Below are 15802 nucleotides of genomic sequence, written 5' to 3'. Positions count from 1 at the left end.
AGTAATTAGTAATATTATTGAAAATAATCATTATTTAAAAATACACTTTGTTCAACTTTTTATTGTTTTATTTTTTCCTCCAAAAGTAATGCAATCTAACAGACGGCATCACCAGCACATAGTAAAACAAGAAGAAAAAAAGGTAAACCAACCCGCAGAAACCTCCAGAGAACACTGTTTTAACATTGGTTGTAAATGCAGCTGCATTGCCCCACTGAAATGCAAACGTTTTTATTTTCAAAAACCCCAGGCTATATTTGTCTTGATGCTAAAGGCAGAAGTGAGGAAAACTTTTAGAATCAATTGCATCTACTGTTTTTCTTAGCATTAATGCTTGGCAGAACACTGCAGATAAGGCACAATGGTGTTTACGAGGAGGGGGATTCATCTCATTGAAATGCAGAAACAAATATCCAAATTAACCATTTTGACTGGACAACATTCATACAGGCAGTGTCAGATATTTGTAGCGTTTTTTAGTTTGTACCGCAATGCAAAAAGGTTAATGACTTATTGGTTCATCTTTCACACACACACCGATAAAAAAGTCCCTTTAAAAATTAGCTGTAGTTCAGTCCTGTTAGTGTCTAAATGGCCTTCCAGTCCGGGATGCTCTCCGGTCAAGGCTCCAGCAGAGCAGCAGGATGAGATCCAAACAAACATCTTTAGCACTTGGCTCAGACTGGAAATGTTGCTCCATTGTAAATGGGAATCGGGTTACTGTGGTGAGGAAATTAGCTTTGAAAGCCTGCTGGACTGATGATGACGGATGGAAACGGATGGTTTTATTGATCTGTACCAGCTGCCCTCTTGGTCCGTTTTCGTGGAGATGCTTTAGGGGAAGCCTTGTCTGTAACACAGGATGTGAAGATCAGATTTTATTCTCATGGCAATTAACAGTGATATGACCAAATGAATCACTTCTCTGTTTAAACTGTAATTATTTGTAACGGTTGGGGATAAAAAATGAACACACTCATGACATTGAGAGTCTCCTGAGGAATCCAGCTGATGTCCACGTCGCTCATCCCACCAGTGCCCTTCTCTATTTTCACTGGGACTCTCTTTTTCTGAAAAAGACAACATGAATAATTTTAAAACCATTGTTTCAACATCCACGTATCCCTTTTTGAGAAGGTTTTAGAGGGAGTTAGGGTGCATGCCACCGCTTGCTAATGTGCACTTTACTCCATTTGCTGCTGTAGATATGACAACACTTTATTACATTTGCATTGGTACACCAGTATGCCAAATAAAACAGCTGATTGAAGACTAACACATACCGTTCTCGTCTCCAGGACCTGGTACACCCCAAAGAGCGCCAGAGCCGCCAGTCCACCCATGAAGATGTACAAGAACATTCTGCAGAACAAAAACAAATGGTATTACATATGTTAAATCAATAAAAAGATTTCCAGTGTAGCATGGTGTTTTTCCATACCATGCTCTGAGAGCGGTGCAATGCTTGTGGATAACTGAAGATATAATTTACTGTACATACATAGACACTATGCAATGCAAGGTCAAATGTCCTGGTTATCTAGGTATAAAATCCTTTTTTTGTAATGCATTTTAGTTAAATACCTGTAGCCATCAAGCTAGTTGAAGATATGAAATTAATGTGTCCCTCTGTTTAATATTCTGCGGTTTGCTTATTAAAGAATGATGGCAAAAAAACAATATCCAAGTGCACATTGTTATCAAGACCAGTCTAACAAAATCTGCCCTCTAGAGCCCTTTAAAATAACCTTTAACTAATCTAGTATCTGAAATGAAGATTTGATTGGTTTTGAGATTTTAGGATGGAAAACATTTTGTATTTCTTTAATAATTCACTGGTGACAGTTTCTGCATCTTGCACCAGCAGCACAATTCTGACAACTAATCTCTTTGTGCCAATTTCACACCTCCTTTTTTACAGGTTCCTACATGCGCTGCAATAGTCTGTGAAGATTGTAATTGTGAAGCTTTAGAGAGCTGTATCTAGCCTGAAAGGATGATTCAAATAAGAAACAATGGGGTAAAATATTTAGATTTACACATGATTTACATCAAACTGAGAAGCAGAAATCCTTTTAATTCATCCATTACTGATGCAATCATTTTGTTGCCACCCTATTGTTTGCGAAGTCCCTTTCATTTCTGCAGTGAAATAGTATGGAAAAGCTTTATTTATTTACCTGTTACCTGTCTTGTTTTAAAACATGTGTCATAATGGATCCAATGTCTTTTAACTGCAAACCAAATCTACCTACAAGAACAACTAAAATAATCTGAACCTGATTTATATTTTCCTAGTAAGTGTGCAGGGTTAGAGATCAGTAAAAGAGAGCCTCACGTTTCTCCGTCAATTCCCTCTTCCAGCTCAGTGATGGTGACAGTCTGGTTGTAGATGGCCGCCTGGAACGTGTTGCCCTGAAGAAATGTAAAAAAAAATACTAGTAAGCAAAGAATCAAAGCAAATAGATACCTTGGAATAACTTTATGGATTTTTTTAGAAGAGCGACTCTTTAAAAATCTGAATGTCATTATGACAAAACAACAGTCAAAGCTCAGCAGCAGGCAGAACATAATGACAGTGAGGAGCCACCAGTCACCCTAATTATGTAAAAATGGAAACAAATATACGAATATGAAGACAAACTGCTTTGCTGATATTGTTTTCGTCAGGTATGCGCTTTCATTAGTCATTCAAAATGTAAGTCGGGCTGTGAGAATACTTCCTCCCATCACTCTACTTCTGTTCTCAAAGCAACCTTAACAGACCTCAAGCACCACCACTAATAATAAATGCTATTTATAAATAAATAATGAAAATCCTTTTTACCTCAGTGTCTAGATAGTTGAGGAGGATAACAAGACCAAAAGGACGGCCCGCCATGGGCTGTGCTGGGATGAAGGAGTACTCGAAGGAGGCCTGAGCCTGGGGCGGCACCACGGTGCTCAGAGGCAACGCTGTGAACTACACAAAACATTTAGCGTTAAAACACATGCAGAAGATAACTAGATCGGATTAGATATACTTTAATGATCCTGAAATGGGAAATAGTTTTGTCATTAAAAACAAATGTGAATTTTTATTCTGAATGTTAAAAAATAAATCATGAAATCCATGCAGGGCCGGAAAGTCATATTGAATAATATCAATATCTTTCAATATTATGAGTACTTTGTACCTGCATTAAACTGGCAGTGTACATAATTGTTATAGTGTTTTTTTATATTGTAATTTCTATATTTTCATGGTCTTAACTTAGCAGAATTATGCCTGTATTCTATGTTTCTTTTACCACATACAGATATGTATTCTAACCTGATTTATATTTTAACATACTCTTATACACCTACATTCCAAAACCGTTGAAACGCATAGGCATTGAGTGATTTAGAACACGTCAACAGAGAATTGCATTCTTAAAGTATTTTTTATCGGATTTGTATTAAAGGTGGAGCACATGTGTGTGTAATAATATTTATTTATGTACTTCAGATCAAACTTACGTTCTGGATGTAAAACTGGAAGTCTTGTGGGTAACGGAATGAAGCCTCTAACGACTGAACGGTGAAATCCTGACTGCCCTTGTTGGTGAAACCCACCAGCAACCTTACAATTTCATTGGCAGGGAACTCTAAATGAATGAAAACAACAAATAAATATAATGTTAAAAACACGAATACAGATAAAGTACGACTTATTAGATGTCATAACAAAGATGCAAAATGTCTTCGTCTCTTGAAAGAATAGCTTGAATGATGATGGTTAAATTAAAGCCTACCTTCTCCAGTCACGAAGAGGATGGTGGTGTCGGCATCAGGGTGAGACCCTATCTGTTTATTCGCTCCGTCATCAGAGTCCTCTTCCTCTGCTTCCTGAGGAGGAACATCACATGACATTGTTACTTGATCGTCTGCATGTCAATCCAATGGCTTGCCTTGTTGCTGTATGATTAAAACATACCGATGGTTGGATCTGATCTTCCTCAACGAGCACCTCTTCCTCATCTTCCTCCTCATCTACTGCAGTTTCTGTGTCCTCAGCAAGGTCCTCAGCGAGGTCCTCAGCAAGGTCCTCCGCAAGGTCCTCAGCAAGGTCCTCCGCAAGGTCCTCAGCAAGGTCCTCCGCAAGGTCCTCAGCAGAGTCCGAGTCTGCAGAGACATGGCCTGCAGGGGAGAAGACAAAAAGATATTGATTATATAATATACTGTCAAGGATGTTGATTATTGTTTTCCTGTTCTGTGTATTTCCCGCTACCACTTTTATAACAGTCTTTGGTGAGCATAATGAACAATAAACTACCTTATTATATCATAAAATAATTTACTACGGTTTTACTTATCATATCACTTTTTTTGTGTGTATAGCTTGTACAAATGCCTATAGATCTCCCAAGTAACCACCAAATAAATCACAATATATCAGTAATAAGGCATTTTTGTCGATTTCACACCGTTCTTATTGATAGGTTATAGGGTTACAAAAGCGAGTGAATCAATATGATTTTCTCTTCTGTAATAACTTGTGTTGGTGGAAAAGATGGAATATTTGGCACTAGTTGGACCATTCACCAAAACAACCAATGAATTACATGTTTTCAAAAGTGACATTTTGCTAAATTTAAGCGATTTCTACAATATTTCAAAGTAAAATGAAAGGATGATGTGTACATGATGTTGTACCACATTGTAACATTTTTATTATTGCCATATTTCCCTGTCTGTGGACAAACTGGCCACTTTGTTGCCAGTTGAAAAAATGAAAAATACCAGGACAATAAAAAGCCCCCACTTTAATGTAAGTGTTTGGGAGAAGCAATGTAAGAGAAACTTAGAAACACAAACTTGTATACAGTAAGTCACCATCTTATCTATGGTGACGTGTCCCAGCGGGACGGAGCGTTAACTGTTGCTGCATCAACAACGACTTTTAGACTTTGTCTAAAATCACCTCTAAAGAGCACAAAGTGTAATGCAACTTCACTTTTAATGGCTGACGTTACTTTTTCTAAAGCTTCGACGCCAGCAGCTGTTACGAGACGATCCTTTTTAGAGCAAAAGAGACGAGCTACAACTCTCTTATAATCATGAATAAACTTATAAGTCAAAGCTCCATACATTGAAGGTAGGAAAGCGGCGGTGAGGACATATAGCTCCTGGTGGAAGGCTGTGTGACTATGCCACGTCAATATGTGAGGCTATCTAACAACTTTTGTAACTGTTAACCGTAGTGAAGCGAAGATATACACTTCCTGCTTTAAACGAGAAATGTGACTTACCGATGGACATTAATCCACAGGGGAAGGCCAGGAGGAAGACCAGCAGCATTTTTGACCCGAAATTAAACATTTTTGCAGAGTTGTAGGCTGAAGTTAGTAACACATCAGCGTTCAGGAGAGGAGAGGATAGCTGCGGGGAAGAGGCGGGACAAGGGGAGCGAAGACCCGCCTGCTGTGGGGAGGAGGGAGGGCTCACTACCAGAGCTTCAGTGGGTTGGTTGGTTGGTTGGTTGAGTATGTGTTTTAAAGTTTTGTGAATTACCTTTTTTACAATACAGTTGATATCACAAGTCTCCTGGGGATTTGTACCACAATATAGACAATGAGCTAGACAAATACATTGGATAAAGGTTAATAGAGCAAACATTAGAATGTACACAAGGTTATAATCGGCTATTATAGTAACAGGTTTGCCTAATTGAATGGTTTTATTATTAAATGCTTATTTTTTTAAAATAGGTTTTTATATGAGTTGGAATATTTATTTTCAATCTATTGATGTATGACTCTTCAACATTACATGTTATGAATGCATAATGTGGCTATTAATGTGGAAGAATACCCATTACCCACTGGAAATAATAATTGCTGAAGAGATTAAGTAATCATGTTGTTACAGTGAAATATCTTTGCAAAAAGTGTTTAAAGATCTGAAAATCACACTAAGTAAAAATTGTTCCAACATATAATTACAGAAAATCGGCTTGAAGGTTGTGTTTTACTCATGGAGAATGTTACATTACATGTCATAAAACATGTAATATCTCGCTCACATTTTTTACTTTCATTTCATACATTGTGCACAGTGTGTAAACATTGTGTTCTCCAGATGGTGTCACCATTTTTTGATCATCTATATACCATTCATTTATTATTAGGTAAATGTGACAGGTATTCCTGCAAATATACGGATAGGCTTTGATAAAACTTAAAAAGTCACTGTGTATAGAACCTTAATGTCCTTGCACTACAATTGTTGTACAATAATGATTCTAATTCAGAAATAAAGAATCAGTCTCTGATGTTCCCAGGTTGTGTGAACTTCGTGTCAGGTACTGACTGAAATCATGGGGAAGAAAGACAATGTAGGATGTGGATAAAGCAATGAACCTCAAGATGTCACTGTAGCTGAATTGCACCAAAAGCAGACTTTATACTGAAACCTAAAAAGAAAACATCCTTGAAACTGTTACTCTCATCTTTCAAAATGTCATACAACGATGTTATGAGCAGAGCTCAGGGAGTTACAATGCAGAACAAGCTGTTACCAAAATGAGCAGTTTTTTTAAACCCATCATGTTAAACCATTGAGTTATTATGTGCACATCTTCCTCTGGTAAAACCTAAAACTCCCAGATCCTCTACAGATCGATCTCTTTAAATAACTGTGCATCATGATGTGAAGGAGGACATGACTTGACCTATAGGAGCCCACACGCCGCACAGGAAGCCACTCATCCAGTGGTGGTGGGTGGGATGTGTTAAAACAGACCTGAGAAGCAGCTGGAGGACGTGTCAGGTCCGAGCTGCCACTTCACTGAAAGAATATTCATCGCAAATTATTAAAAAATAAGGTGTGCAGTGTGCTTGTAAGAACATTTTACTATGAGAAAACTACAGTGAAGTAATCAAAATAGCAGAGGCTAGACCGTTATCTTCCTTGGCTTTATATTCAAATGATTAGATTAGCCGGCCAGCTAACCAATCAGAGCAGACTGGGCTCAGGTATCAGGCAGTAGAGAGAAATAAAGCACTTTTTGAACAGCATGTAAACATGTCACAGTAGAAGCACAAAATACAAATATGAACCTGAAAATGAGCATAATGGAGATCCTTTAACTGTGGTCCATGTAAACAATATTTCTTAAATATGTTTAAACCAGGATAGGACTTCAATCCAGGATACTAGTTTACAGGTTTTGAATAGATCTATACTCCATGGGGACATCTACCTCCATATTGTTTTACAAAGGCTAATATATTGGCCTGCTGCAGCCCATGTTTAGCAGGTCAACCTAAAAGAGGTTTACTTCCGTTTCATGAAGGTAACCATAATAAAAGTTAAACAAATCAACATTATCTCACTCTTGTGCTGCATTTGAAGGCGATAACATCATTTATTCCTTCACACATGGCTTGTCTCAGTGATTGTAATTAGTTTATTTTTGTCCTAGCTGCTCACAGTCTAAATTTAAGAGCAGCACACTAAAAAAACAATGTAATGGCAACGCTAAACTGCAGTAGTGTTGGGTAGTTATTTTGAAAGGTAATCATTTCTCTATGGCCCATGGGTTACTGGTATTGAGACACAGATTTTCTATGGCAGTGTGAATCTTTAGAAACTCTGCATTTGCTGTCTTTTGGCCGGTCACTGGCCTGTCTATAGCCCAGCACAAAAATAGTTAATGCATCATTTTATTTGACATATGTATATCCTGTTTAATTGAAGATGGAGGGTTAAAGGGCAATTAACCCAATAAACTGTGTTTCTTACTAAATAATACATATTAAGTTTAATGGTCAACTTTTAACTTTGACATTGCATACAAGGAATTTCCCCCTTGACATTTCAGTAAAAATAGGTTGATTCAATAATATTCATTCCAGTCTCTCTCTGTGTTACCTTGATGTTATTCTCAATCTAAAAACAGTTTGTGGTTTTCTGCAGAAGCAAACATCCTGCAACGTGTTAACAAAAAAAAAAGAACCTTCTCGAGCGACATCACACCCAGAGGATAAACATGCAACAGATGCTGTAGTCTTTTTCACATTTATAATAGAGTAGGAGAGACAAACATCGTGAGCGAATTGTTCCTGATTAAAGCTTCAATGCCATGGCTGGTTCCAATTGCACATTTGAACCTGGTAAGTCTTGATCGAAGCTTTAGAAAGGATCATCTAAATTTGAATGACGATGAGGTTGATGTGAGATAGAAGTATAGGTATGACTGTGTCCACATGATATATTTAGATTTTGGAGACTTGAGCAATCATCTTTATTTTTTAGTTTATTGCCAGGAAATAATAAGTACACATGTTGATTATACTTGGACAACTTAACTTACATTTAAATTGACGGCTTTTACTTGTGACATATATTTACATGGTATTAGCAGTAAAGTCTCACCTGACCAAAGTGGTCTCATGTAGTGGACATTTCTTATGTTACCTTATATGCTAATACCAAATGCTTCTAAAAGCATTGTCTAACACTACTGTACCATTTCTTCATATGTGCTGTTTTCTCTGCATACTCTAGAGAGTCATTAATCTCAAGTGCTTCAAGGCCTTCATGTCCTACTCCTCTTCACATAAGTTTGAACTTCCATATGCTGATAACCGTTATACTTTCGACAGCTACACATAAAACTGTCTGCCAGCCCTATCTTGTATATATAAGCTTTGCTATTTTGTGACTATTGCACACACTCCTGCAGACTACTCTGTTCTCTGTGAGACATGTACCTTTGAAGCTTCAAATAAATAACCAGAAGACAACGCTGCCTGCTTTCACCAGTTTATTATTGATTACTCTCATTGTACATCTTTACAGTATTGACGAGTTTAAAATATCCACAACACTCATTACTCCTTTCAGAAACTCTCTAAATTACCTGCAACTAAGTGAAGGTGGTTAGTGAAACACAGTCAACAGCCTGTTTAAATAAACTAGAAACAAATGTGGATTTAAAAAAAACACTTAAACTGAAGCAAATGATAGGCACCCAAATAGGAATAATGCTCTCCTTCCAGGATGCTTTGCTTGAGATTTTAAATACTTATTTAATTTATATATTCTGTACATTAATTGTTTACATTTAAGGATGTTTTGATTAGTTTGATTTCAGTTGTGTTATTTTTGGCTATAGACTGACATGGTGAGTCTTTGTTTGTTTGTTTGTCAAAAATAACTATAAGGTACTGCAGGGAAGCATGCATGTAGATTTAGAGGTTTTATGCAGGGCAGAAAAGTTACATTTGAGAAAATAAGTGCATTAACATTTTCACCAATTTCTTCATTTCTCATATAACGGTCTTTATCAGAGAGAGACTTTTGTGATGGAAAAAGTGATTGCAAGAGGCAAATTATTTTGAATGGGAATCTTATTATAAATGTTGTGGGGAGGATGAAGAAAGTGTAGTGACAAGATATGCAAGATATGTTCAGTGAAATGTTAATCTTGGGTATGTTGGACCAAAACAAAGCGTTGCAAATGTTTTTTCGAAGTAGGAAACGCATCCAGTGTGTTTTTCTCAGCATGTCTTCTTGCAAAATAAACCTGCATTGTGCAAGCACACGTTCACATGTGCAAGCGTCTCGGTACAAACCACATCTTCCGCAGCAGGCGACTGAGCAGATACATGCAATGAATGCACACAGGTGGTGTAAATCTGTTGCTCAAGGGAACCACTTCTGTGTTATCAAATCTTTTTTAGTTACCATTGCACTCCATGTGACAAACCCAGCCATATGACTCAGGGAGGGATTTGTGAACAAGAAGATGCACTGTGCTCAATTTGCAACATGGTACCTGCCCTTATAATGAGAATGGGGATCGGCTTTGACATGGATTGTGTCTTTGATTCTTTTTTTTTTGTATACTGACTTTAAGATTGGACACATATTTCACAGCATTATCAAGATGTTGTGTTCCTTTAAAAGTATGTTGTACTGTCATGTCTTTGGTGTGTTATTGTTATCATTATGATCCTTCAACTGTCTTTGTGATGGAAATGTGGCCTGAAAATAAACTTTCCTTGGCACCCCCACCCCGTTGTCATGTCTGCACTGCAGAGGTTATCTCAAGTAATTTGGTTTCCTCACACAATTGAAATGTGGTAAGTATATGGAAACTTGGGGCCTCTAGAGATTGGTCTTACAGTTAAACTTTAAAAATAAATATTTGGACATCCACATTTTAGATTCTGGATTTTTCAAATAACTTTTTGGTGGAGAAACAAATCCATCATCAATTATATAAAAAAGAAGAAGATTATATTCATTAGGAGTGTGTATTCAGTTATTTGTATTCATCCATAATAAATATCATTCATTTTCTCAGTTTCTCTAGACTGGAGCTGCGTGCCGTTTCCTTATAAGCTGCTGTTTTGGGTTATCAGCGCGATGCTGGTCCTATCAATAACTTTGAATATTTTTAGCTGGGTGTCAAAATGTTGCTCAGGTACAGTCATTTCATTATTTGCTAGTTCATAATCCAAAGAGAGCAAATGTATTTTCTGTATCTGATGGTGAGTGTCTTTTTTTTATACTGCGATAGGAAAAGGATTATGTAAACAAAGGACAAGAAGAAGGTTTGTACTATATATATTAAAGTAAAGGCTACATCATATCCTCTATAACGGTCTGCATTGTCAGTTGTCATTGCCAAAAGTGAAAATATATAGGCCTATATATTTAAATATCCCTTTACTTTGTCCAAATTAAGACTGAGCTCAAGACAGATGGAAGATAATCCTATTTATGGAAACATTGGCCTCATCACAACAAGTAAGTGCATTTCACATGTGTCTATTTCCATACAACACCTTCAACTGAGTCCTATTACAGTGTGATGTTGTTTTCAACAGGCACAGCTTTGTTCACAGGAGTTGATCCGACCTCACAGGTAGAGTGTTTGAATTTTAATTATTTAGGTAGAAGTCTTTGAAAAATGTGTACAGATGATTGTCATTTGCAAAACTATAAACCTAGGAATATAATGATTTGGTGAAGACATAATATAACTGTGTTTTGCTTCTCCCTCCAGTCCAGTACTCAGGACTGCTATGCTAACCTGACCCTGAAGCCTCCCAGGCCGCAGTCGGGCCGCAGCTCTCCACAGATACAGTACTCAGATGTAGTTCATTTAGAGCAGCCCTCAGAGTCAGAGAAGGAAGATGAAGGCAACCCTGACTTTGTTTCCAACGTGTCTGATCTGTATGCCTCTGTGCAAAACCAACGCACCAAAACCGTCAACCCTGCAGACAGCGGAGAAGATTACGCCAACCATCTCTGAGACGCCATCAATGCTCTTTGTGAAGGCTGACCCCCACCACTGGAGGGCACTGTTTGTTGTCTGTCATTACATCAAATATGACCTTTTTCCAAGAAATGTTTTAATCCATTTTCTGGACTTGCCTTGCTCCAGTGTTGATGAAGCATTTTATTGTACATTTCCTATTAGGCTACATTCTTTCTAAGCTACATAAACATGATTGTTTACCAGTATGCATATGACAAACATGGATTATTAAAACATGTTTAAATGATTAAAATACTTTGATTTGAATAATAATGTTCCCCATATTTTTTCTCCACCAAAAGTAGCAGCCTTATGTTTTAGGTTTCCTCTTCAAAACAGTTGTGATGTCACCAAATCATGCTCATGTGCGACTGAGATGTAATGTGAGCACGTGGAAACTTTCCCCCTTCATGGGATGAATGTAAAATAAAACACAAAATCAATCTGCACGGTGAAGCTCAGACAACCAACTGCAGTTACCAAGATCTGCAGAGTATTTAGCTGACCCTCTGATTACTGAGGAAGTGTTAGACTGCAAATGTCAGCTCTTTGTCCTTTTGTTATCCTTCGTGAATCCTTAAGGTTACTTCAGGTAACTTTTTTTGATAAGATGATTAATGTTTTAACCACTCAGATCCAAGTCAACAACAAGAGTGACTTCAACTCGCACCTTACTTATTGCTTTTTTAACACATATTGTTCATTCAATAAGGCCTAAAAACTGTTATTGGGAAAAACTATTATCTTAGTCTGTACTTTGTATTTGACATCATAAATCTTATTTATGCTGACAGTGAAATCAGTTAAGGAAGCATAATAATCTTCTTATGATTATTATTGATACATTGTGTTCCAGAAAATGAGGGAACTCACATAAGTAAGGGTTAGCATTTCATCGTCTACTTCCTTTTGGCATTACTATGTGAAGTTTCAAAAATAACTGCACAATCTAATTCAGAATCATAACCGTAATCATTGATTTGACACCGGTCATGCATTAAAGACACTGGACACCACATTATGACTCCTGATTTTACAATTACACAGTTATGTTCCCATATCTTTTTCTTTACTTTCTCTATAAAATAACAGTGAAATATTACGTGATATATCCTCTTGAAAAAGTGATGTGTGTGCTCATTTAGTATGCCCAATTATTACTTATCAGCAGTAAATACATGTTCCATAAAAATGACTTTCACGTAAAGATAATGAGGGTCAACTTCAAAGTATATCAGCTCTCTGGGACTTATGAACTTTAAATATAATGCATTTTACGTAGAAATTAGATAGAACTTGGCTTAGCCAATGCCCATGACTAGATAAGGAATATTAGATCAGTTAACATAAGATCCAGTGCAAGCTTTTTAACTAATGACATTACTTTTTTTAAGGACATTATGACGTGTTTGTGAACAGAAACACATGATTTACTTTAGTGAGGTGCAATATAAAAAGCTAAAGTGTCCCACTAATCTATTGATACACTAAGTAGAAAGTAAAATACTTAATTGCTTACAGAGTAAATCAATAACCTTTGTGATGAAGGAAACAGAAGAGTTCAAGAGCCTGGCTTTATCACTGGAAAGGTTGGCTGGAGGCCTGTCATTATCAGGAGTTTGTGTGTTGGCCATGTAATAATATACTCTATTAGTAGTGGCAGTGAGTTAATAAACCAACATACGTTTGATGATACTCCTTTGAATGCACAATAAAAATATAATAAAACTGATATGAAACTAAGAAATGTATCTTATCTAAATGAAAGAGCTTACACACAAACAATAAGGAAAACAGATAAAAAGGAAGATATCTCTTTTAGCAAATGAACCCTTACAGGATTATTATCTGACTATGCTTGTTGTCATGGTGTACAGTTTATGGACTTCTCAATCGGGTCTATAAATTGAAAAGCAGTATCAGATATTAATTTGAAATGTTGCAATATCAAATGTCATTCATAATTTCACGTTTTATACTTTTCTTCTGCTCCCATTTCTGTTACAAAGGCTATTCAATATATCTTATAATATATCTTTCAAGCACTCAACAACATACACATCATTGACTTCCTAAAATCGTTTATTTGAAAGGAAATAGAAAACATAAATTGAAATTATATCAGATTTCTTTCCTGGTAATAACTGTTTTTACCCGTATTTTACACGTTTAATTGCCTTTTGCAATTTCATGAAAAAAAAGAAAAGAAACTTTCCTTACAACAGTAAACAGCCTAAGAATTGTGAAAGTGACACATTTCAACATTCTCACATTGTGACACATTTAAAAAAAATGCAATGATTTAGACTGACTTTGAGACTTCTTTGGTGTCAATAGAGCTCAACATTTGTGACTTGTCATCATAGCTTATGAGGGCCTGGTGTCCCCTGTCAAAGTCAGACGGCACGTCAAAGAAGAGATCATCATCAAAGCAGTCCTTGTCGGAAGGGGAAGCCATGAAGGGCAGCTTTATGACCATACCAGTGAGCAGCCCACCGACAGCAGATGCTGCGATGGTGGCGAAAATAGCTGCCACCTGGTAGAGGGCTTGTTCCTGCGCAGTACGTCCCAAGCCCGGCTTCAGCCCGGGAATCAGCTTCTGCAGCTCCAGGAGCTTTGGGTCTCCCGCCAGTGGAGCACGATGGGAAAATATCTGGTACATGCTGGGCCCGTAGATTTCCTCTGTAGCGAGGAGGATGCCACAGATCCCTGCTGTGGATGAAATGAGGCCAGTGAGTCCGTGCAGGTTGTGAATGCCACACTGGTCTTGGATCCTCATGTGTCGAGCCATAAAGGGGGTCAGGTACCTGTATCCAAAGAAACAGGCGGTGCAGCCCATGATGCCCAGGACGTATGCGGCTACAGGGGAAATCATCATGTCCACAGAAGCCCCAACAGTCACACCCCCTGCCAGAGTCACATTCTGAATGTCCGCCATTGTGAGCTTGCCTCTCTTGTTGAACACTGCAGAGAGAGCAAAGGCAGTGATAGTGGAGGAGCTCAGACCTATAAAAGTGTGGAGTATTGCTCTGTGTTGATCATCACCCTTCAGGGTCAGAGCAGAGTTAAATGAAGGCCAGAACACCCAGAGGAACAAGGTCCCCATCACAGAGAGGATGTCCGATTGATAACTGGTGATCTCTTTTGAATGTCCCTTATTCAGGCTTGGGCGGTACAGCACAAATGTCACGCCTAGACCAAAGTAGCAGGCAAACAGGTGAATAAGTATAGAGCCGCCTGCGTCATTGATCCTTATGTACTTCAATACAGCCCACTCTACCACAGAAAACATAGGGATTTCCAGCAGAGCCATAACCAGCAGCTGAACAGGACTTGTTTTTCCAATAACGGCTCCGAAAGAGATGAGCACAACGGCACAGGCAAACTCTGCATTCAGCAGGTTGATAACCCCCAGGTGAATTTTACCATCATAGTAAAACTGGAAAAAACCTTGTATCACGATCGCCCACTGGATTGCGAATGTAGCTGTAAGAAAATTGAAGATCATTCCACTGAAGCCGTAAAATCGGAAGAAGGCGAGCAGACAGCCGAAGCCTACAAAGATCATTACTTGTACGTCAGCAAAGTAGGGATAGTCTCGATACAAAGAGTTCTCCATTGGGTTAGTCTCATTGTTCTGCAGCCTTGCATTGGCATTGTCATCATACGTTACAAAAAGAGAAAAAAGAATGATCATAACAACCTCAAACACCAGAACTAGCACCGGCAGGCGCACTCTTAAACTTGTAGATGAATTCATGATGATGCAGTAGTTGCTGCTCCAACTGCAGAAACATCCCCTTTATACCTCTTCTTAATCAGATAACAGCGTTGCCATAACCCAGTGATTAATAACAGGTCACTGTAACACTGTCTAAAGGTGAAGGATGATTTTTAAGAACACGATAAGTAAAGACAATGTAAACGATTAACAAGGGTGCTATAAAACAAATGCTTGAATTGATTTGATAACACAATAAAAATTAAGGCTGCATTCTGACACTCATCACTGTGCCATGTGGTAATGGTTTAATTTCAGTTTTATTCACAATTACCTTAAGTTTTCTCATGTTCATTTATTTAGCAATTTGAAAATACAGTAAAAACAATTGCATAGCTTAACTGATACATTTACACCATCGACCATGCAGATCATTACTTTATTTTTTGGGTTCACGTAATGACAGCTGATCTAAGATTAAAACTCACCAACAACATAATGAAACTAGAGAATGCAATTCCTGAATAAATTGCTAGTGGGAATGCTTTATGCTGAAAAGCTGACGCTGAATTGCTATGCTGAAATGTAATGGACTATGGTGATTTGATGTATATCTGAATGCACCTGCCAATTGCCTGGTCAAGTTAGATGCTGCGTATCACAGTGCACTAAGATTTGTGACAAACTGTAAAGCATTAACCCATCACTGTAACTGTGAGGGATTAATTTTGTCTTTACTCTTAAGTGTCAAAGAATAATTCTCCGTACTCCTAAGATATTTGACC

At 37.7% G+C, this 15802-nt stretch overlaps 2 protein-coding genes across 4 annotated transcripts; both read right to left on the bottom strand.

Annotated features, from left to right (window-relative positions):
* Positions 1–45: 45 nt before the first annotated feature.
* On the bottom strand, positions 46–5418 carry LOC117446258 (translocon-associated protein subunit alpha-like). Its single transcript, XM_034082339.2, has 9 exons — positions 5274–5418; positions 3959–4161; positions 3777–3870; positions 3502–3629; positions 2828–2962; positions 2339–2415; positions 1284–1362; positions 977–1070; positions 46–850 (listed from the first exon to the last, which is right to left on the bottom strand). Exons 1-9 carry the CDS (start codon positions 5341–5343, stop codon positions 786–788), a joined length of 945 nt encoding a protein of 314 aa, XP_033938230.1. The 5' UTR covers positions 5344–5418; the 3' UTR covers positions 46–785.
* A 7955-nt stretch (positions 5419–13373) lies between these two features.
* Positions 13374–15288, bottom strand: rh50 (Rh50-like protein). 3 transcript variants are annotated; one of them, XM_034082234.2, is made up of 2 exons: positions 14104–15288; positions 13647–14008 (listed from the first exon to the last, which is right to left on the bottom strand). In XM_034082234.2, exons 1-2 carry the CDS (start codon positions 15054–15056, stop codon positions 13723–13725), a joined length of 1239 nt encoding a protein of 412 aa, XP_033938125.1. In that variant the 5' UTR covers positions 15057–15288; the 3' UTR covers positions 13647–13722. The 3 variants fall into 3 exon arrangements, with proteins under 3 accessions (XP_033938124.1, XP_033938125.1, XP_033938127.1); XM_034082236.2 differs by having other exon boundaries at positions 13647–14005; XM_034082233.2 differs by having other exon boundaries at positions 13374–15288.
* Positions 15289–15802: the final 514 nt, after the last annotated feature.

Source organism: Pseudochaenichthys georgianus, chromosome 5 (assembly GCF_902827115.2).
Source record: "Pseudochaenichthys georgianus chromosome 5, fPseGeo1.2, whole genome shotgun sequence".
NCBI lineage: Eukaryota > Metazoa > Chordata > Actinopteri > Perciformes > Channichthyidae > Pseudochaenichthys > Pseudochaenichthys georgianus.
This window is presented reverse-complemented; position numbering and strand designations above follow the sequence as displayed.